General features: G+C 43.9%; 2 protein-coding genes across 2 annotated transcripts in view; both read right to left on the bottom strand.

The window, feature by feature from the left end:
• The window catches only part of ccnt1 (cyclin T1), a 31,753-nt gene extending 30,937 nt beyond the window's left edge, over positions 1-816 (bottom strand). The window contains exon 1 of the mRNA XM_056298999.1: positions 723-816. Coding sequence (XP_056154974.1) covers positions 723-816 — 94 coding nt within the window. The remainder of the gene's footprint in view (positions 1-722) is intronic.
• A 1,287-nt stretch (positions 817-2,103) lies between these two features.
• On the bottom strand, positions 2,104-22,235 carry sarnp (SAP domain containing ribonucleoprotein). The gene is made up of 11 exons (XM_056274374.1): positions 22,183-22,235; positions 21,560-21,659; positions 21,353-21,399; positions 21,040-21,113; positions 20,759-20,810; positions 19,738-19,811; positions 19,609-19,646; positions 3,027-3,052; positions 2,857-2,925; positions 2,594-2,677; positions 2,104-2,424 (listed from the first exon to the last, which is right to left on the bottom strand). Exons 1-11 carry the CDS (start codon positions 22,213-22,215, stop codon positions 2,383-2,385), a joined length of 639 nt encoding a protein of 212 aa, XP_056130349.1. The 5' UTR covers positions 22,216-22,235; the 3' UTR covers positions 2,104-2,382.
• Between the last annotated feature and the right edge of the window lie 703 nt (positions 22,236-22,938).

Genomic DNA, 22,938 nt, shown 5'->3' on the forward strand with positions numbered 1-22,938 from the left:
GGAGGGATGGCCCAACAGCCATCCTCTGCTAGAACTGTTGTCTCTCCCCTGCTCTGATAAAGATAATAGCTTGCCTCCAAGGACAGAGACACTTGCTTTTGTCTTCTTCAGTACGTCATAATAACACCAGAGGCAGAGTCCCTCTACCAGATCTTTTGGGAAATAGCTGGGGATGTGATTCACTGTCCCTTTTCCAACATGAACAGTGCATATAGGGCATATAGGCAAAGGACACCCAGGCATTTGTGGACTTCAGCTCAGCATTCAACACCATCGTCCCAGATATCCTCCACTCCAAACTCACCCAGCTCACTGTATCAGCTCCCATCTATCTGCCAGTGGATTAAGAAGTTCCTGACAGACAGGAGGCAGCAGGCGAGGCTGGGGAAAATAACATCCAGCACCCAGACAATCAGCACTGGCACCCACCAGGGATGTGTGCTCTCCTTTCTACTCTTCTCCCTCTACACAAATGACTGCACCTCAGGAGACCCATCTGTTAAACTCCTGAAACTCCACACCACAAGAACAGTTTCTACCCTGTTGTAGTCAGACTAATCAACAGGCACTCCGCCTCCCTGGACTTATCAACAGGACCCACCACTGACACTTACTTTTTGCCATTTTCATTTATTTTTATAGATCTGTGCTTTTATTATTCCCTGTACCAACAATGCCAAGCTAAATCCTAGCTCATGTAATGCGCATTGCAATAAAATAACTTCTGATTCTGATGTTGGTGTGGGACAGTTTGAGCTCTTCAGCTGGCACATCTTTCACAGTTTCTCTAGTGATCCTCCCCAAGGTCTTAGTCATTTCCTTTGCCTCCTCCTCCTTTCTCTCCTATCATTTTTTTCCATCCTTAATCTCCTCCTTTTCCACCCACTTCTAATTTCCTTGTTGCTCCCTTTTCTACTTCTATTCCTTCTGTCCAGTACTTTAACTCCCCAATCCTTTTTATTACTCCTCCACTTCCTCTTTTTCATTATAGTCTAGACTTTTATCAAACTATTCCGCACAGTAAGAGATGTACCTTAAGATTTTCATGATAAAATAATATATACTACCATTGGCCAATGTCTATATAAAATGTGATATACTTGAACAGAGCAGCAACTGTTTGCCATACTTCTCTAGACTTTGTAAAAATGCAAATGTAAAGGCCAATTTTCCATTTATTCAGACTTAATTGAGCTGCAAATATTGTGAAATCTGTCAGAACAAATCAAATATTTTAATGTAATCGAGCTGCTTCATTGTAAGTGGTCCAGTGGGATTTTAGGACTTCTACATCCACGCCATTCTTGTTTAACCCAACTAAATTAATTTTACACCAAAGTTTAGCTTACCCAGTTCATTTCTTATTTTTCAATTTGCGTTACAGGAGAACAGTGATTTGACTGTGATGATCAGCTGAACTCATGTGGATGCTCAGAAATGGTCAGTGACCAAACATAAATGATCTTAACATTTTGAAGAGACCTTAAATATTGCTCAGTTTTTAAGTATATATTGTGACAAGGGCAGCTGTCACTTCTTATAAAAAAAGTGTGCCAATGTCCTCCCTTGAGTTCAGACTTTAAAGAAACACAAACTCCCTTCCACTTCAGAATTCCTTTTCCTGCTCCGACTGTGATGCCCTGGGAGGCTGAAGAAAAGGCAACCACTCAGAAAAACTTTAAAACAAGATCTTTGAATTTATGCTTCAGGTTCGGTGCCTTAGAAACGCACTTGAGATAGTGGTGGTTCCAAGACAGCTTATTGTTACGTTGTTCCAAATATCACTGATACTACTACTTCCGGCTGCTCCCATTAGGGGTCGCCACAGCAGATCATCCATTTCCATCTCATCCTGTCCTCTGCATCTTCTTCTGTCACACCAACCACCTGCATGTCCTCCCTCACCACATCCATAAACCCCCTCTTCGGCCTTCCTCTTTTCCTCTTGACTGGCAGCTCCACATTCATCATCCTTCTCCCAATATACCCAGTGTCTCTCCAGTATCAAATATTACTGATATCTTTTCATAACTTTTTACTTTGAGGAAAATAAATGAATTAAAATAGAATAAATAAATAAATAAATAAATAAAACCAATATCCTTGTTATTACTTTTCACTTTTTTAAGTGTCATTTAAGTTGCTGTACCGATAAACCATCCCCAGTCAACGAAATACAATTCAAGACATGGTGATAAACCAGCAGCCATTACAGTGAGATGTAAAGCAAGAGGTATTACAATAGAAGTATATCAAAGAAGCAAATATCTAATAATTGAAAACAATTTATTTTAATCACAAAACCTTACAAAAATGGACATGGAAATAAAGCGGTGAACAGTTGTGAACTTGCTTTAAGCACAAAAACTTAACAGTTGTTATTTACACCATTCCAAATCTTTCAGCACGCTTCAGTTTCTTTGCCTGCGGGGGAAATAAATAAATAAAAAAACAAATAAACAAACAAATAAACACATCCCAAATGTTCTCTATATACTTTCATTGTCATCTTAATACAATATACTATACAATATATAAAGTCATTAATTTGGACTAAATGAACAATAAAATTAACAAATGAACAATAGCTTGCCTCAACATCTGCACCACCTGAAGCTGCACCGGTGAGGATTCCAAACCTCTCCTTCCTTTTCTTCAGCTTCTCATCCTCCTCAGCCTGGAAAACATCATGGAAGTAATTGAATGATTGAGAATCACCGAATCACATCCCAAAATAGGATTCTTAAAAATACAATTATTATCTTAAGACACAAGTGAGTTTACAAAATATCTATGCCCCCCCTGCTGTTTGATCTTACAATGCGGAGGTTGCCCTGTGAATATCCATTGAATTACCTTTTGTGAGATAGAAGAAACATTCATGCCAAATCTTTGTGCTCTCTTCTTCAGCTGATCGATGTTCACCTTGGCAGGACACAGGGAAGACATTTCAATAATTATCTCTATGTTAGATGACTGACATGAGGAAAAGTAACAAGTTAATGACAAGTGTTTAGAGAACTTACAGCAGCTTTACTGTTGGCAACAACACCTGTGTGGGAGAAAAGGATGAATTAAGCAACAAGCCGCAGGTAGAAACTGGGGAGGGGGTTATTAAACATTATATATTTTTGAGCAACACCAATAAAATTTAAGTTATTCTTTCATGGTCATCAGTGTGATTCATTTTGCAAATAACAGAAAGTTGAATCAGTTCATCTGGACACATTTATTGAGAAAAAAGTTTCCTCACTCATCTAAAGATGTACTCATACTAGGCGATCCGTACTGTGCCTGAGCACGTTTGACCCCCAAAGTCCAGTTTGTTTGACTAGTGTGACTGCTCCGTACCGTGCCCTGGCCTGCTTGAAGAGGTGGGCTCCGGCACAGTTCAGTTGGACTCTGGCACAGTACGCATCTAGTGTGATCACTAACCCTGCCCGAGCATGGAACTCGAACGCTATGACGTGAATTATGCGACTGTCCCATTTAAAAACATGCCGGCAAAGGGATCACTTTGGTGTATCACAGAGGTGCAGTGTTTGCTGGAAATTTGGGCAGACGAGAGTGTACAGGAACAACTGGATAAAACACACAAAAACGCTGAGATATTTGGTAAAATTCACGACTATGTTCATACTCATGGATACCAAAGAACCACTGAACAATGTCGTGACAAGCTGAAAAAACTGGGTTGTAGGAATTGCAGGAAAGTAGAGACGGACAATTTCTCTCATTGACTACATGAACGTGTGTCTTTTATTTTTTTATACAAAACCAACAGCCCGAGCAACATGGCGCTGCCGCAACCAAACTAGTCCTCGCTCCGCCCTCTCAGCCTGGAAACCCTTTCTTAAAGCGCCCGTGTCTCCCAATTTGGTGAATTGTGCCCATATAAGTCCACTACATACGTCCCCCAGAATTCATCATAATAAAAAAAAGTAAACGTGGAGGGGGGCGGATGGCCCGGCCGCAATGGCTTCGCCGAACAGGTGCGGAGGCCAGGGTGCCTACAGGAGGGGCCTTGAGGAACCTGTGGCGGTGTGGAGGTAGGGCGGGTGGTGGAGGAACCATAGGAGCCTTGTTGGGGGGTGGGGGCAGGGTAGGAGGGCGCCCCCACCTGGGGGCCTGGGCAAGTCCAACAGGTCGGTCTAAGTCCAGGTGAGCCGGTTTGAGGCGATCGACTGAAATGTGCTCTGGCTTGTTGCTGACTTCCACGACAAAGTGCTTGTTTCCGGTCTCCAGGAAACAAGCTGCAGGGGTAGGGAGGCTGCAGGGGTCCACGGTGGGCATCATGGCGGATGAAATAATATTCTGCCGACTGCAGATTTACAGGGATGTGAGACTGTGGGAGGCCATGTTGTGAAGTAGGGACCGGTGCAAAACCCCTGGCATTATCCAGGAGCATGGTCCGTTGATGGGCTGCAAACCAGGGAGCTGTGATGTTGGGGATGAAATCCTCTGGGACCTGCAGTGGCTGTCCACAAACCAGTTCAGCGGACGAGGAGTGGAGGTCCTCCTTTGGGGCAGTCCTGAGGCCCAGCATGACCCACAGGAGCCTGTTGACCCAGCGTCTATCTTTGAAGCTGGCCTGAACAGCGGCCTTCAAAGAGCGATTAAACGCTCGCACAACCCATTGGCCTGCAGGTGGTACTCGGTGGTGCAGAAGAGCTTCACCCCTATGCTCTCTGTGACTGTGTTCCAGAGCTCACGCGCAAACTGTGAGCCCTGGTCCGAGGAGAGGTCAGATGGAGTGCCGAACTGGGCAACCCAGGTCCCGATGAACGCCCGGGCTACATCAGTGGACGTCGTTGATGTCAGTGGGACGGCTTCTGGCCATTGAGTAGTCTTGTCCACCATGGTGAGGAGGTACATAAAACCGTGGGAGGAGTCTACATGGTCGAACCTCCTTTTGGGCACCAGGAATGGTGCCAGGGGGGCTCTGGTGTGGCGGTGCACTTTAGAGATGCTTCGGACGCTAAAATGCTTTATGCTAAACTGCAACCGCAGGCTGTAGAGGGGTAGCACCTTACCTCAGCAAGGGCCCTTTGGCTAAGGATGACATCCCTACTGATAGATCTGGTCCTCCTGCATGCCTGTATGGTACTTCCCATGGTGTCCAGTCCAGCCAACACATTGGGATAGGAAAAGGGAACTCTGATTTCAAATCCACCTGCTGCTTTGTGGGTTGATGCCGCTTTAGGCAAAGGCTAGGAGAAGGTAACTCTGAATTCAAATCCCCGGACACAGTCTACCCAGCTGTCAGTACCCAGAACAGTCAACTTGGCAGCAGTTCCGGCAACCGGCAGCTCTGTTTGTCAACTCGGTAGCAGTTCTGGCAAAAAGCAACAGAATTCCTCTGCAGTCGTCTCGGCTACGCTGTGCCACCGAACAACAGAGAATCTTGCCAAGGGACACTATAGAGCACCAAATAGTGGCGTTATCTAGGGTACAGCCTCACATTTGAGGCTGCTAGGGTACAGCCTCACATGTGCCCCTGACCAGGGCAATGGGAAGAAATAACTGGAGTTGGTCCCCGGGCACTGCACGGTGGTTGCTCACTGCTCCTAGGTACACAGCTAGGATGGGTTAAATGCAGAGAGTAAATTTCATTTGTATGTATGTAAAAAATGACTAATAAAGAATATTCTATTCTATCTATTCTATTCTAGAGCGCTGACACTCCATGCAGGTGTCAGCCCAGTCTCTCACGTCTTTTTTGAGCCCATACCAGACAAATTTGGCTGCCACTAGTCTTTGAGACGGCTTCTTGGCAGGGTGGGATAGGCCATGGACAGCGTCCAAAACACACCGCCTCCAGCCAGTGGGAATGACGGGCCGGGGCCGATCCGAGGAGACGTCGCACAGGAGCGTGGTCCCAGCGTCGTCGAAAGCCACGTCATCTAACTGCAGCCCTGTGACAGCTGTCTTGAAAACCTGCACGTCTAGGTTGGTGACCTTGTCAGCTGCCATGCGGGCATAGTCAAGACCCAAGTGGATGGCCCCTGCAATGGCCCAGGAGAGGCAGTTGTCGACAAGGTTGGTTTTGCCAGCAACATGCTGTACATCCGTGGTGAACTCCGAGATGTAGGAGAGCTGTTGTTGCTGGCGGGCAGACCACGGCTCAGCCACCTTGGCCATGGCGAACGTCAATGGTTTGTGGTCCACAAATGCCATGAACTAACGGGCCTCTAGAAGGGAACGGAAGTGTCAAAAGGTGAGGCAGAGAGTGAGGCGCTCCTGATTGAAGGTGCTATACTTCCGTTCGCTGGGGCATAACTGTTTGCTAAAGAAAGCGAGCAGCTGCCAAGCGCCATTCACTCACTGCTCATGCACCGCCCCTACTGCGTAGTCCGAAGCATCTGTAGTAATGGCGATTGGAGCCTTGGGTGATGGGTGCACCAGCATTGTTGCATCAGCCAGGGGTTCAGTATCTGAAGGTACAGGATTGCGCTTTGTAAATCTGGCAGTTCACCAGATGAAAAAGATAAATTCCAGTGGTATGATGCTGTCAACAAAGTAATCAGTGTTAAATCAAGTAGCGAACCAAATGTTTTGGAATCACATTCTGGAACACCATCTGATAACGTTACGGAGGACACTGGACTGGCGAGCCCACTGAGGAGTGAGTAACTATGCTAACTATGCTAGTAACTAGCAATGAGCCTATGCTGACTCTTATCCTTTATTGATCCCCGTGGGGAAATTCATTCTCAGCATTTAACCCATCATAAGTATTAGGAGCAGTGGGCAGCCACTGTGCAGTGCCCGGGGACCAACTACAGCTTTAAGCCAGTCCCAGATGCGCTGATGTTTATATTTGTGTTTACAATGTCTATTTTGATTTTATTTTGACAGTCACATCACTCACTTCAGATCAGTCACACACTGGTGATGAGACATGCTGAGACCTCTGATAGTAGTACACCTGATAGAACACTCTCAGAACAGAGCAAGAATAGGAAGAGGAAGATGAAGACAGATGTGAGTGACATGATGGCAGTCTTTATGGACATGCAAAAGAAACAGCATGATGAACTCATGCAAGGGGAGCAGCTGCGTAAACAAGCAAGAGAAGGAGATGCTCGATAACTGGATGAAGGCAAACGTGGCGATGGAGGAACATCGGCAACAGGTACAGAGGGAGGAATGCCAAGAGACAAACTGGATGTCCCAGCAAATGATGAGCAGACTGTTTGATACCATGGTGCCTTTATTCCAGCAGCACAAACCCTCACATCCACAACATCCTCCTCCTCCTCATCACAATTCCTACCCTGCCCATGAGGAGACACCACTAGCCTACTTTGATCAGCCTCTTCAGTCTACACAGGACTATCACAAACGTTAAAGTATAGGCCTAGTTCTTTGTTTGCATACAGTTAATATTGCTTAATTGGCTTATATTTAAAATTTAAGCTATTATTGTAATGACAATGCTGCTTCTGTTCTGTATTGTATTGTCTACCTACTGCTTAATTTCAATGCCTTGAATAGTTGTGTAACCCAGGGGTTCCCAAACTTTTCCATGCCAAGGCCCCCCAAATAGCATTAGCTTCTGGCCAGGGCCTCCCTTTTTGCAAGATGTCTTTAAAAACCCTTGACAATACTACGGCAAATGTTAAAAAGAAGAAGAAAAAAAACTCCTGAATATATTTCCTTACTTTTGTTAATGCAACAATAATGACATTTATACTTCAAATTTTAATCCTTCCATTATATTGAATATTTCTGTTTTCCATTAGAAGCATTTTTTGTTATAAAATATATTTAATCATAATATACATAATAATTCAATTTATTTAAAAAAAAATTTTTTTTTTTTTTTTTTTAGTATTTTCCCTCATCTTCCCTGCAATTTGCTGAGGCCCTTGGCGTCCCCCTACGGAGCCGCGGCCCCCACTTTTAAAACCACTGGTGTAACCTACACATTTTCAGTAGGTTTGCACAAACACTAGATTAATTCTTGTTTCATGTTTGAAGAATGTTTATTATAATGCACTTTATTCTATTTTCAAAAGTAATGCTACATACTACTTTAAAAGTAATGCTACCATTGCATAACTACTGCTGTTTTTACTTTGCACAGCATTGTTTTCCCAATAGTGCCTTGACAATTATACTTATGCGGCCTATACATTTCACCGTGTACAGTGCATCCGGAAAGTATTCACACCCCTTCACTTTCCCCACATTTTGTTATGTTACAGTCTTATTCCAAAATGGATTAAATTCCTTTTTTTTCCTCATCAATCTACATACAATACCCCATAATGACAAAGCGAAAAAGGTTTTGTAGAAATTTTTGCAAATTTATTAAAAATAAAAAACTGAAATATTGCATGTACATAAGTATTCACACCCTTTACTCAGTACTTGGTTGAGGCACCCTTGGCAGCCATTACAGCCTCAAGTCTTCTTGGGTATGAAGCTACAAGCTTGGCACACCTATATTTGGGGTATTTCTCCCATTCTCTGCAGAGCCTCTCGAGCTCTGTAAGGTTAGATGGGGAGCGTCGCTGCACAGCTATTTTCCGGTCTTTCCAGAGATGTTCCATGGGGTTCAAGTCTGGGCTCTGGCTGGGCCACTCAAAGACATTCACAGACTTGTCCCGAAGCCACTCCTTCGTTGTCTTGGCTGTGTGCTTAGGCTTGTTGTCATGTTGAAAGGTAAACCTTCGCCCCAGTCTGAGGTCCTGAGTACTCTGGGGCAGATTTTCATCAAGGATCTCTCTGTACTTTGCTCCATTCATCTTTCCCTCGATCCTGACTAGTCTCCCAGTTCCTGTTGCTGAAAAACATCCCCACAGCATGATGCTGTCACCACCATGCTTCACTGTAGGGATGGTATTAGCAAGGTGATGAGAGGTGCCTGATTTCCTCCAGACATGACGTTTGGCATTCAGGCCAAAGAGTTCAATCTTGGTTTCATCAGACCAGAGAATCTTGTTTCTCATGGTCTGAGAGTCCTTTGGGTGCTTTCCAGCAATCACCAAGCGGGCTGTCATGTGCCTTTTACTGAGCAGAGGCTTCCGTCTGGCCACTCTACCATAAAGGCCTGATTGGTGGAGTGCTGCAGAGATGGTTGTCCTTCTGGAAGGTTCTGCCATCTCCACAGAGGAAGGCTGGAGCTCTGTCAGAGTGACCATCGGGTTCTTGGTCACCTCCCTGACCAAGGCCCTTCTCCCCCGATTGCTCAGTTTGGCTGGGCGGCCAGTTCTAGGAAGAGTCCTGGTGGATCCAAACTTCTTCCATTTACGAATGATGGAGACCACTGTCCTCTTCAGGACCTTCAAAGCTGTAGAATTTTTTTTGTACCCTTCCCCAGATCTGTGCCTCGAAACAATCCTGTCTCGAAGGTCCACAGACAATTCCTTTGACTTCATGGGTTGGTTTCTGGTCTGACATGCACTGTCAACAGTGGGACCTTATATAGACAGGTGTGTGCCTTTCCAAATCATGTCCAATCAATTGAATTTAATACAGGTGGACTCCAATCAAGATGTAGAAACGTCTCAAGGATGGTCAGTGGAAAAAGGATGAACCTGAACTCAATTTTGAGTGTCATAGCAAAGGGTGTGAATACTTATGTACATGCAATATTTCAGTTTTTTATTTTTAATAAAATTGCAAAAATTTCTACAAAACCTTTTTCACTTTGGTATTATGGGATATTGTGTGTAGATTGATGAGAAAAAAAAGGAATTTAATCCATTTTGGAATAAGGCTGTAACATAACAAAATGTGGGGAAAGTGAAGGGATATGACTACTTCCCGGATGCACTGTATGTGAACGCAATATTTTTATTTTTACATATTACCTCTTCAATGGTAGTGTTCTGTAAACTACTGACTTTTGACCATTGGAAGCACTTGAATATTTGGCCATTACCCTATGTTTTGTCTGTTATAAACCAATAACGTCCACACTGTTCTTGGAATAAACAATATACATTTATTGCCAGCATCAGCCAAAAATATAAAGTTCGTGTTATCAGAAAAACCCAATACAGATAGTAGAACAAGTTTGCTACATTAGGAGCAGTCACAGACACTTATCTGAAGGTTTCTGTTAATATTATGTACAACACTCAAACTTAAAAACAGAAGCAAATACCTTTCGGAGACCAGTGTTAAAAGAAATCTGTACGCTCTACAGATTTGAGAAATATGAACACAAAGTATCTCGAGGCGTTTGACATGGTGTTTGCATGAAGAGGATTCCATTCTCATTTTCTTCATGAACATCAACTTCAACATCATTATATTCCTCAGTTATCTTCACAAAAATTGTGATGCATGCAACAGGCTTTGATGATAGTGTTGATGTTGTCGATGTGGCAATCATACCTCTTCATTATGCACCACCATCTTCCCTTATGATGGCCAAATGCCCTCTCCACAGTCATCCATGCCTTGCTGAGCTGGCTGTTAAAGGTGATCTGTGCAGGGATTGTTTGTTGGTTTTCAGGCAGGGCTTAATTTGTGCCGGAGTAAGCCGGAGCGCGCTCAGGGACCTCCCAGATTTGGACCGGCACCTATTTGATTGGCTCTGTCACCTCTTTCGTCAATATAAAAATCTGTAAAAAAAAATTTCTCTAATATTTAGCGTTATCTGTTCTGTCACTCTATTATTTCCCATTGATTGTTTTCGTAAATCACTTGTTTGCCTACGTTTGATGCATTTAAATCGGCTATTTTTTTAAATAGAGAGAGACGTCAATCGCTCAAGTCACGCAGTGCACGCCACGTCACAGGAGCTAACATAACCCCCATATTAGATTCACAACAACTAGCCGCCTGCTCTATCAAAAGCCACTGATAAAAAATGTCAAAAAGACAGTCAAATTTGTTTAGTTTTTTCAGACCAGCAGGTCAGCTGAACCCAAAGAAAGCCAGGGTAATTTCAGAAGACCAACAGGGAAGGGCACAGCATAGCACAGCAGCTAGCTAGCACAAGCGTGGCAGCACCTGCTACTAGCAAACATGACGAGCAGGAGGAAAGAGGAGGATAAAGAGCCAGAGGGCAATCGAAGAGAACTTTTTTCAAGATGTGCCCCTACATACACGACGAACAAGCGATAGGACCTTGGACCAGAGGGCGTTTTTTGGAAGCCTGGCAAGGAATCTGGAGAAACGTATGCTAACACAAGGGAAATGCCAAACAGGATACAACGAGTTAGTGGATGATTTAGAAGTACTCTTCCCACAGTATTGTTCGGACGACCCTGGGGCACTGTTTGGGGAAGATGAAGTCGAAAGACTCGGCCAGCAGTTTAGAATCGATGGCGCGCGGAATGTCATTCGGGCATATAGAGAATATAGTGACAATGGTGGGAAATTTGTCCCAGATGGACTGAAAGACCTCTTGGTAGCAGTCAACACTGTCCCCATCTCAAGTGCAGAGCGTGAGAGGGGCTTTTCCCTAATGAACCTACTCTGCACCGCCAACAGGTCAACTCTTCGCACATCCACCATCTCCACGCTACTCTTTCCTTGCCTTGTTGGACCACCGCTCACCCTGCTCAGCCCCATTCCATATGTGAGGTCATGGATTACTAAAGGACATAGAACTGCACAGGACACTAGGAGTAAAGTAAGAAGCAGGAAGAAGGAGGCTCAAGGCTCTATTGATGTTTTGTGGGCTGTTTTGGACAAATAAATGAAAGGTACTTTTTAAAAATTATTTTCTGCAGTGTTGTTAATTAAGCCTTATAGTTTTGTGATGGTGATCAATGTATCGGGTCAAATTGCGTAATTCAAGTGCCATAGCCTATATGCATTGTATGCTGGCAAGTTGTTTAATGTTTTTTGTCTAAACATTTGAAAGTTTCTTTAGCTCGGCATTAACTTGGTTAACTTTGCTACTGTGCATGTGTCTTACTGCCTCGTTGTCACGTCAGATTAGGCTAGGCCTATCTATTTAAAGCACGTAACTATTGCATAGCTGTTTCAGCATCATGAAAAGCACTGTTTTGTGCTTTTTTAAAATGCTTTCCGTGACTTTTTTTTCTCACCCGTACCCTGCTGGAGCAGCACCCTGTGTGCTCCGGGACCTCCTCATTTACAAATTAAGCACTGCTTCAGGGTATGGTTTCATCAACCATGGCAGTAGTGGATATGCTGCATCCCCCAACATCACCACTGGACATCTACTCCTGCAAACCTCTTTGTGATATTAGGGAACAGTGTACCACTCTGACCCCTCTCGTACAAGGATGAATTGCTGAACACTCTGGCATCATGGATTTTGCCCAGCCAACCCACACAGACGTCCCAGAACCGAAGCCGATGGTTTACCACACCTTGCAGGATGACAGAGTAGAAACCATTACAGTTTTAGTAGTCTGCAGGGCTGTCAGGTGGAGCTAAAATCCCAATATGAGTCCCATCAATAGCCCCTCCACATTGCGGGAAACCCCACCCGTCTCGGAAACCTTGAATAATAACCTTGATTTCATGTTCAGAGGGTGTTCAGATGTAGGCCACGTTTACACGACAACAGTCTTGCTAAAACGGGGAAAGTTTTTCCTTTGTGTTTTAAAAAAGTTCCGCGTTCAGACGACATCGTTTTGAATACGACCCGCATGCACACGGCATAAAAAAAAAAGACTGAAAAAGCTGTAGTATGCATGCCAGGCCAGTAGTTGGCAGTGCAACTTTGTAGTAAAGAGCCCTTCCGGTGGACCCCAATAACACCACGCGCCTGCAAACAAACGCTTTCTTCTCAGAGCGGTGAGTAAACAAACAGACGATGGCGAGTGTATGCTCGAAAACATCATTTTGTCTGGACCTACGATGAAGTGGAGTTTCTACACTTTGCTGGAGGAGTGTTAATAAACTTAGCAGAGATAACAGCACAAACACAGCTTGGTAATCCGTGATTGTTAATGTTGTCTTCTTACTCGCGCATGGGCATTTGACTGAAAACGTAATACGTATGTGCGAAGTGGAGCAGTGACGCCACCATTTTCACAGGAACAGGTTTTGCTCGTTTACACGGCGACACCACTGGAGTTGAGTTTCAAAAGGTTTCACTCTGGAACCCGGTTTCAAAAGTTTGTGTTTTCAGGCCCCCCAAAATGCCATTGTTGTATGAACGAACGGCCATAACGCAACAATACCGTTTTATGTTGAAAACATTTCCGTGTAAACACCCCGTAGAGGGAAAGCAAATTGTTCACAATTACACAGGCAACATGACTGGCTATAGTGACTGCAGTAGACTGGCCAATCCCAAATAAATGGGAGATGGTTCTGAACTCCAAATTTGTGGCCAGTCTCCAGATGCATATTGCCACACGCCGCTGCACAGGCACTGGTTTTCTGAATGTGGTTGTCTCTCTTTGAAGGTGTGGCCAGAGGATGTTACACAACTGCAAGAATGTAGTCTCTCATTCTGAAATTTTTTTTCCATCCATAATCTGTCCAGCTGGGGACAACATGCTCCCACCACACACCACATCTCTGTTGAATCCAGACACTCCTGAGGCAGAATGGAGAAGCAACGTTAACTGATGCATAGACTAGTACCTTACAGCATTATGAATAATATAATAACATAGTGTAGACTGTGTTTCAGTCATTATACTAAAGGACAGACCAATATTTTGTGTCAGATTACAGTAGCCTAATTACAATGTTAGCTACTATTTACCAATTAGGGCTACACTTGTGTGTGTGCTACTTTCATAATTACAACAAACATTCTATTACTACTTATATAGTATGCTTTTCAATCCATTCAAGAATATTTGGGTTGATAGCGGGTCTGGTTCTCACCTTATTGATGAATGTGAATTGTAGTCAGCGATTAAAGCTGAAAATTCCTCCCTCAACATCAGGTGCCCCATAAAAATCATCTTACGTTTACAGCACGATTTATTGAAAATTGCTGCATTGCATAACTGCTAAATCTATAAGGCATGAGAGAGGGTCGTGTGTCACCGCGCTCAAAACGATTCCAAATAAGCCGCAAGGTAAATAAAACCATGAACTCCATTGTGCTATACGAAGGTGCTTCTCTTCAACAGAAAAAGCTGCATCGTGACGACGTAAGTGTGCTCAAGCCCGGAACATTAAGCGCAACGTGAGCGCAGGCCAGCGGGGGAATGGGGACAATCGTGCTTGGGCACGGTACAAGGCAACCGTGCCTAGTGTGAGTACGCCCTAAGTGACCTCTTCAGTCTCAAATGACTGCGCGTATCCCCACCCTTATAAACAATACAGTGGCATAATGACCAAAAACAACAATTGGTTTCATATGTAAATTGCCCTGACCACCGACCCCAGCAGCCAGGGGAGGGGAGAAATCCTAAACAGGCCCTGGTGTGGTTATCCTAACTGGGTGTTTGTCAAAGGCAGGAAGATGCCCAAAAAGTGTAACAGCCAGTCGAAGAGAGGAGAAGGACAACAGCTGCGTAAGTGTAAACCAGTGGTGATTCTGTATGTGGTGGGAGTTTTGGAACAGATGAGACGTGTATTTTCCAAACACAGCGTCTCAGTTGCTTTCAAAACCCAAAACACACTGCGTTAGAAATTGGTCCACTCCAAAGATCAGGTCCCTCGGCACAAACAGAGCAATACAGTATACGCTGTTAAGTGCTGGGAGGATTGCCGTGACTTGTACATCGGGGAAACCAAACACGCTGGCCAAGAGGATGGCACAACACAGGAGAACTAACGCGCCAGGCCAGGACTCCACAGTCTACACCCCTCTATCTACAGGCCAGTGGCCACTCTTTCAAGGATGAGGATGTACACATCCTTGATAGGGAGGAACACTACTTTGAACAGGGAGTCTATGTGAATCTATGTGAAGAGGGAACAACCATCCCTGAACCGGGGGGCTAAGAGTACATCCGACGCCATCTTACAATGCTGTGATTGCAACTATTCCCCGATCCGAATGTCCACTCTTTGGCCAAATAGATGGACAGACTCCTACTTAAACGTAAAAAACTTGGAATTTTCCAGATCTGCTGCCTTATGCCTCACTGAAACCTGGCTTAGTGAGCATATACCAGACAGTACACTTCATCTGCTGCAGTTCCAATTCGTCTGAGCAGACCACAAAACAGAGCCAGAGAAAAAAAACAGGGTGGTGGCATATGTCTCTACATAAAAAAAGGTTGGTGTATGGATGTCACAGTGTTTAAGAAATCATGCAGTTAGACCTTTTTCATTGACTGTAAACCATTCTATTCACCGTGGGAATTTTCATCATTTACTCCGGTTGGTGTCTATAGCCCCTGCTACGATTTGCATTGGGAGTGATCCAAAGGAGTTGAATCAAGTGCAACTGAACTTGGTATATATCCGTGAAGATGTTTCGCCTCTCATCCAAGAGGCTTCCTGAGTTCGTGCCTTTCTGACTAGACCAAGCTAGTCTGACTGGCTGGTGATGAGACTCCGAATTTATCCTCTAGGAGTTGTTATCAGAGCTATAGGTGTCCATGGCTCTTTGTGATCCGATGTTTACCAACGCCCGTCGCTAACAGAGCCATAGATATGAGTGGCACTTTTGTGTACCGATGTTTGGCCGCGCCCGTCGTTATCGGAGCTATTGATATGCGTGGCTCTCCTGTGCTCCGATGTCCAGCCGCGCCCGTCGCCATCGGAGCTATTGATTTGCATTTGTTTAGCAGCGACGGTCGTTGGGGGTGTTAGTTTTGACTTCATTATTCAGTGGTCATGAGAGTCGTTGGAGCCGTTAGTGACCAACTGTTGTTCTTGGAGGCTAGGCTTCTTGAGTCTCCTGGGTAGAGATGAAAGGACGGCATTGTAAGTGGGAGATAGGTGGTGTCACAGACCTCCTCCTCTGTTGAGGGATGGTTTTTCCAGCTTCGCATAGATGGCTTCCTTCACCCCTCTTTCAAACCATCTATCTTCTCTGTCCAAAATGTGTACGTTGCTGTCCTCGAAGGAGTGTGTCTTCTCCTTTAGGTGTAGATAGACTGCTGAGTCTTGTCCTGAGGAGTTTGGCCTTCTGTGTTGGGCCATCCGTTTGTGTAGTGGTTGTTTGGTTTCTCCTATGTATAGGTCAGTGCAATCCTCATTGCATTGTACGGCATACACCAGATTGCTTTTCCGGTTGTGGTACACGGTCTTTGGGATGAACTAGTCTTTGTCTGAGTGTGTTGCTGGGTTCGAAGTATACCGGGATGCGGTGTTTGTTGAAAATTCTCCTGAGTTTCTCGGAGACACCAGAAACATACGGCCCAGACCAGATTTGCCAACCACTGGACCTCTGCCTGAACACTACATATTTCCAATTCAGGGGCCAGTTTTACAGACAGAAACACGGCTGTGCAATGGGCTCACCAGTATCGCCCACTGTGGCCAACTTATATATGTAAGAGGTAGAACACAGGGCCCTGAACTCCTTCAGAGGAACACCTCCGAGCCACTGGTTCAGATATGTGGATGACACATGGGTCAAAATCCAAACACAAGAGGTGCAAGCGTTTACCAAACACATCAACTCAGTGGACAAGAACATTAAGTTCACAAGGGAAGACGTAAAGAACAACAGTTTGCCCTTCTTGGACTGTGACGTCCACATTGGGGGAGACAGGAGCCTCCACATTGGGGTTTACAGGAAACCTACACACACAGACCAATATCTACTTTTCGACTCACACCACCCGCTGGAACACAAACTGAGCGTCATCAGAACTTTGCAGCACAGAGCTGACAATGTGCCCAGCAGCACTCAGGCCCAACGAGAAGAACACAAACACCTGAGGGGAGTTTTAAAAACCTGCGGCTACCCCAGTTGGACCTTTGTGAAAACTGCAACATGTTACAAAAAGACCAACCAGGTGAGCAACGAGGAGAAAAGGAACAGAAGGAATAGCACAGTCATCCCGTATGTTTCTGGGGTCTCCGAGAAACTGAGGAAGCCTCTTGGATGAGAGGCGAAACATCTTCACGGATATATACCAAGTCCAGTTGCACTGGATTCGACTCCTTTGGATAACCATGACCTGGATGAATGAGAACATTCACAGACATTCGGAGTGATGAAGAAGGACAGGACTAGGAACGATTATATTAGCACGACAGCTCAGGTTGGACGGTTTGGAGACAAAGCAAGAGAGGCAAGATTGAGATGGCTTGGACATGTGTGGAAGAGAAATTCTGGGTATATTGGGAGAAGGATGCTGAATATGGAGCTGTCAGGGAACAGGAAAAGAGGAAGGCCAAAGAGGAGATTATGGATGTGGTGAGGGAGGACATGCAGGTGGCTGGTGTGACAGAGGAAGATGAAGAGGACAGGAAGAAATGGAAACAGATGATCTGCTGTGGCGGCCCCTAATGGGAACAGCTGAAAGTAGTAGTAGGTGTCTATATCCCACCCCAGGCTTGTGTTAAAGAGGCACTTGGCTGATCACATTACAAACATGGGGCACAAATATCCAGACTTCCTTCTAATCATCCTTGGGGATTTTAACACAGTAAACCTCAGCCATGAACAGACAGCATGTTAAATGTCCCACCAGGGCCAAAAACACTCTGGATCATTGCTACACAATATTGAAGGACGCCTACTAAAGGACAATATTAAAGGACGCCTCACCCGTGCAGCCCTGAGACTTTCTGATCACTGTCCAATTCACCTTATCCCAACATACAAGCAGAAACTAAAATCTGCAAAGCCTGTAGTTAAAACTGTGAGGAAATGGACCAGTGAGTCAAAACTGGAGTTCCAGGCCTGCCTTAACTGCACTGATTGGAGTGTTTTTGAGGCTGCATCTACAGACCTGGACAAACTTACCGACACTGTGACATCTTACATCAGCTTTTGTGAGAACATGTGTGTGCCCACAAAACCTTTCAGTACCTTCAACAACAATAAGCCCTGGTTGGGCATCAAGGTGACATGGCGGTCTATTCTGTTGCCTACCAACGCGGAGATTGGCAGTTCGAATCCCCGTGTTACCTCTGGCTTGGTCGGGTGTCCCTACAGACACAATTGGCTGTGGGTGGGGAGCCGGATGTGGGTATGTGTCCTGGTAGCTGCATTAGTGCCCCCTTTGGTCGGTCAGGACGCCTGTTCGGGGGGAGGGGGAACTGGAGGGAATAGCGTGATCCTCCTACGTGCTACGTCCCCCTGGAGAAACCCCTCACTGTCAGGTGAAAAGAAGCGGCTGGCAACGCCACGTGTATTGGAGGAGGCATGTGGTAGTCTGTAGCCCTCCCCGGATCGGCAGAGGGGGTGGGGCAGCAACCAGGATGGGTCGGAAGAGTGGGGTAATTGGCCAGATACAATTGGGGGCGAGTCTGTATATAGATGGAAGGTTGAATAGCTGGCCCTCTGTTGCAGCCATAACAACCTGGAGCTGAACACGCTCAAGACTGTGGAGATGACAGTGGACTTCAGAAGGAGCCTCCATCACTGCTCCCCTTCACCATACTCAACAACACAGTGTCTGTGGTGAAAACCTACCTACAGATTTCTGGGCTCCACAATCTCCCAGGACCTAAGGTGCGCATCCAATATAGACACAATCATCAAAAAGGCCCAGCAGAGGATGTACTTTCTCCGACAGCTCAGGAAGTTCAACCTGCCTCAGGAATTGCTGATTCAGTTCTACATTGCAATAATCCAGTCTGTCCTCCGCACATCCATCACTGTCTGGTTTGGATCAGCCACCAAACAGGACAGGGACAGACCACACCGGACAGATAAGTCTGCAGAGAAAAATCACTGGTGCCAACCTGTCCTCCATTCATGACTTGTACATCCCCAGACTCAGGAAACGGGCAGGCAACATCACTGCATACCCATCACACCTTGGACACAACCTGTTCCAACTCCTCCCCTTTGATAGGCGCTAAAGAGCACTGTACACCACAACAACCAGATATAAAAACAGTTTCTTTCCACGGGCTGTCATTCAAATGAACACTTAACATTGTCAAATAAATCCAACCATTCTGAATATACTGTACTGTACACTGAATCTATACTGGTATGCTCTGTCATGTCCATCTACCTAAGGCATGTATGTAAGTAACCTACTAAACATTTACTTCAGCATCTGATATATTCTCTGCACCACTGCCCTTTATCACTTCTTATTTAGCCTGTACATAGTCAATCCTTGTGTATATAGCTGCTAAAGATTGTTGTGTTGTTATTCTATGTTAAGCACACAGAGAACCATGAAACCAGAGTCAAGTTCCATGTATATGTACAATCATACATTGCCTTGATTCTGATCCTCTGATAGTACACATTGCCATTTAACTCTTGTTAATGGTCACGGCAATTTACATATGAAACTGATCGTTGTTTTCAGTTATATCCCTCTGTATTGTTTATAAGGGTGGGGATACCTAAAGTCAGTGAGACTTAAGAGGTCACTTAGATGTGTGATGAAACATTTCTCTCAATAAACATTATGTCCAGATGAACCGATTCAACTTTCTGCCATTTCCTTCCCTGGATTATTGAGCATGCATACAGACATTTTGTAAATATATAGAATATGCAAACAGGCCCAAACACAAGGCATATAAATCAGTTCAAAATAAAAAGGACACAATGAAAGGCAACAAATAAAGTTAAGTTCATTTGAGAAAGAAGACTGCGTCACAGACCTGGTGAAGGACTTGAAGCATCAGTCGGTAAGCCAAACCTTAAAAAAGGAGTAAATGTATTAATTTAGTTAACTTAATAAACCCATTCTGAAAGGGATCATGTTTCAATTATGAAAACCAGGGTCTGACCTTGCAGCACGTACGGCCTTTTTGCTTTCAGCAGATGCAGGCACATTGAAACGCTCAGCTCTTTTCAGCATTCTCTAATGATGAGAGAAAAGTTGTAATTCGGTATTTGCACAAACGTTGGATTTAATTGCAGGTTCATGCATGAGTACCCCTGATGAACATTTGAAAGCTGTTTTGTTTTGATTACAAGACTAAGCGCTCTAATGTTTCAATGCTTCCACTACCCAATACATATACAAGCCCCAAAAATTACACAGCACTCTCACTATTTACTGTAAAAGGTGTTCTTCACACCAAGTGAAAATGTGTTACGTCTGTTTTCTATGTGTATTTATGATTTTATAATTCAGCTATCAAATCAGAATCAGAATCAGAACACTTTATTCATCCCCCGAGGGGAAATGAGACTAAACTAGCAAAATTCAATGTGAGATAATCAGTGAACATGGGATTACTTCGTTGTCCCACATTGTCATAGCACGCCACTTGTCAAGGTATTTGACAGGGTATACATACTTAAAGTTGTCAATACATAACAAAGAAATAAGTAGCAATGCTGTAAAAAAAATAATAAAAAAATAGCCAATTTCTCTGAGAACTGAGCACAAGTTGTGTCCAAATGAAACCTGAAAAATCCCCTACCTGCAAATATTTACAATAGACAACAGTTTAATCTGATCAGCGAGAACCAAATCCTAATCAAGATCAACCCTTTTTTATTTTTTGTTTTGACAGCCTCTGAACTGTAACATTATCCACAATGGCACTTTCCTAAAGTGGCACAGTGGTTCTACTGTTTTTTGTTTTTTTTTGCATTTACCGATGTGATTGGTAATGGCTATTATTCTATTTTTTATGTAAACTTGATTCCCTCTCTTACAGCTACCCTGAGCAAACAAAGACAAATTGCTGGCTAACTTGGTCAATTTGTCAGTAAATTGTTAAATTATTGCTGTGAGGCAAATAAAGCCATGGAAATATGGATAGCTGTTATTGTTTCAAACAAATTCTGCATACTCACCTCACTGGAGGATGATGGAGGAGTTATTTTAACCAATTTCTTTTCAACAGGCCTAGGAAGAAAAACAACAAACGCTTATGTGATGTTAGTCTTTTTCGAGTTATAGCTACCAAAAGTTAACTATGAATATGAAAGAGGAATAAGTATACAATTTAGGATGAGAGATTTTTTTCAGTATCTATATGGCATTTTCTAGTTATGGCTGTTTTTTTGCAAGCCATAACCATTCACTTCAGATAACAATGGATTAAAAAAAAGTTCAGCAAATTATGGCAACTCACAGCTCACTTTCAGGCGATTCAGGATCCTTGGTGACTTTCACATTGGTGGTGGCAGTCTCAACTTTAGCAAATTCCTGGAATCAAAAGGAAAAATCATTTACCAGTATACCTCAAAATAGCTGGAACAGATTTTTCAAAGGGTTAATCAGCAATAAATCAATCAACATCTATTTCATTAACCAAGTAAGTTTACAAATACAAGGAAATTGACTTGATGGGATGCCGACATGAGAAGTAATATAATTTGAAGAATTTTACATGGTCAATTTCAGGGTTCTGCCAAAGTAGTTGAATGTTAATATACATTCATTACCTCTATGTCCTCTGCTAAAACATCATCGTTCACATCCAAGTCTTCTTCTGTCGAATCCCGGTGTTGCCGGTAAGGTTGAAAGACAAACGTGCAGTGCGAAGGAGATAAACAAACGGCGAGGTCAGTGGTTTCGTTAAAAAATGGAGAAAGCAAAGGGAACCTGAAAACTTCCTTGTATTTTCTACAAGGGGGCGGAAACAGTCTCACCATGCTCCTCCAGATATGTCTGCAGACGGGCGATAAGCTCCCCTTTGTTTCCCTTCGTTTCCAAACCTCTCGCCTCGCATTCCTGCCTCAGCTCTGCAAGCTATAACACAGGAGCAGAGGAGGTTAAAATCTATGAACAGACATGAATATAGTTTAATGTGAAAATTCGTTCACTACAGAATGTAAACGGCAGTCAGCGGATGACATTAGCGGTTGACGAACCCGTCCTGCGCCTTTGATGATAAACCGAATCATACGGAAAGGTTTAGGGATTTGGTCAATCTACGTCAAACAACGGCTGAGATATGGCATCCGTTGTTGAAAGTAGTAATTAATGATCGTTGGACCCAGAAAAATCACACCCGACTACGTATTAACCAAACGTCAACCATTCATGTTGTGCATCGTAAGCTAACTACGTCAAGCTAGCTGCATAGGGCAACCTGAACACACGCCGAACTGACTGATACATTAGCTACTCTTTCAATGCATTCGCTAATTACAGTACCTCCCACTGAAGCGTCGGATTATAAAACAACAACTGATGAAGAATAGAAGCTAATTTTCAAGCTTACATTTGTCCAACCCAGCTAACAATATTGATATTTATAATATTAACTAACCTTCAGCTTTTGGAGCTCTACCACTTCAGCCATCTTTCTTTTGATGAATAACCTCCTCCAATCCGAATGAAGATTTCCTACTTCTTAAACATCTAACTGAAGCCTGGATCCCTACACCGCCACCTACCGGCAACATGGGGCATGTGTTTGGACAATAGCAGCAGCACGCCTCCTCAACACTCGTCCTCCCAGCCTGTTTTTTTCCCCCATACAAGTAATACGCGAAATATATAGTTAGAATAGTTCAAGTAAAAACTCGACATTGCCTACATACCATTCACAACAAACGACTAACAAGGCATTCACAACTATCTAAGTATTTTTGTCTGACAATTTTCATAGTTGTCTTTCTGCATGCTCAAAAATCCAGGTAAGAAAATCAAGGAAAGTTGGATCAGTTCATCTGGATACAACGTTTATTGACAGATACGTTTCATTACTCACTGAATCATCACTGAATGTTTCATCATCACTGACAGACTAGACTGCAAGTATCCCCTGCAGAGTAAGTACATCAGTCTCCATTTTACAACGCTGTGATACCCTGTGTGGTACCCTGGATGTGAACCCTGTTCTGGTTTACCGAAGCAAACAGTTGCTGCAGGTCCTGAGGTCAAAACATCTGCTGAAACATGCAGCAGACCGAGAAGGATTATTAAGAAACCGGACAGGTTAATTGAAAGTATCTGAGATGTTAAAAAAAGTTATTTATGTTTATTGTATTTTAAGATCTTTCGTGCTGTTCATCCTAAGGAA

Source organism: Lampris incognitus, chromosome 2 (assembly GCF_029633865.1).
Source record: "Lampris incognitus isolate fLamInc1 chromosome 2, fLamInc1.hap2, whole genome shotgun sequence".
NCBI classification, from domain to species: domain Eukaryota; kingdom Metazoa; phylum Chordata; class Actinopteri; order Lampriformes; family Lampridae; genus Lampris; species Lampris incognitus.

What these genes read in the sequence shown, in the direction of transcription:
- sarnp (XM_056274374.1), bottom strand. Translation starts at nt 22,215, where the DNA reads ATGGCTGAAGTGGTAGAGCTCCAAAAGCTGAAG. An exon ending in GACATATCTGGAGGAGCATG is followed by an intron (nt 21,400 to 21,559) that starts GTGAGACTGTTT and finishes GGGATTCGACAG; the next exon opens with AAGAAGACTTGGATGTGAAC. An exon ending in CAGGTGGTGCAGATGTTGAG is followed by an intron (nt 2,425 to 2,593) that starts GCAAGCTATTGT and finishes TTTCCCCCGCAG; the next exon opens with GCAAAGAAACTGAAGCGTGC.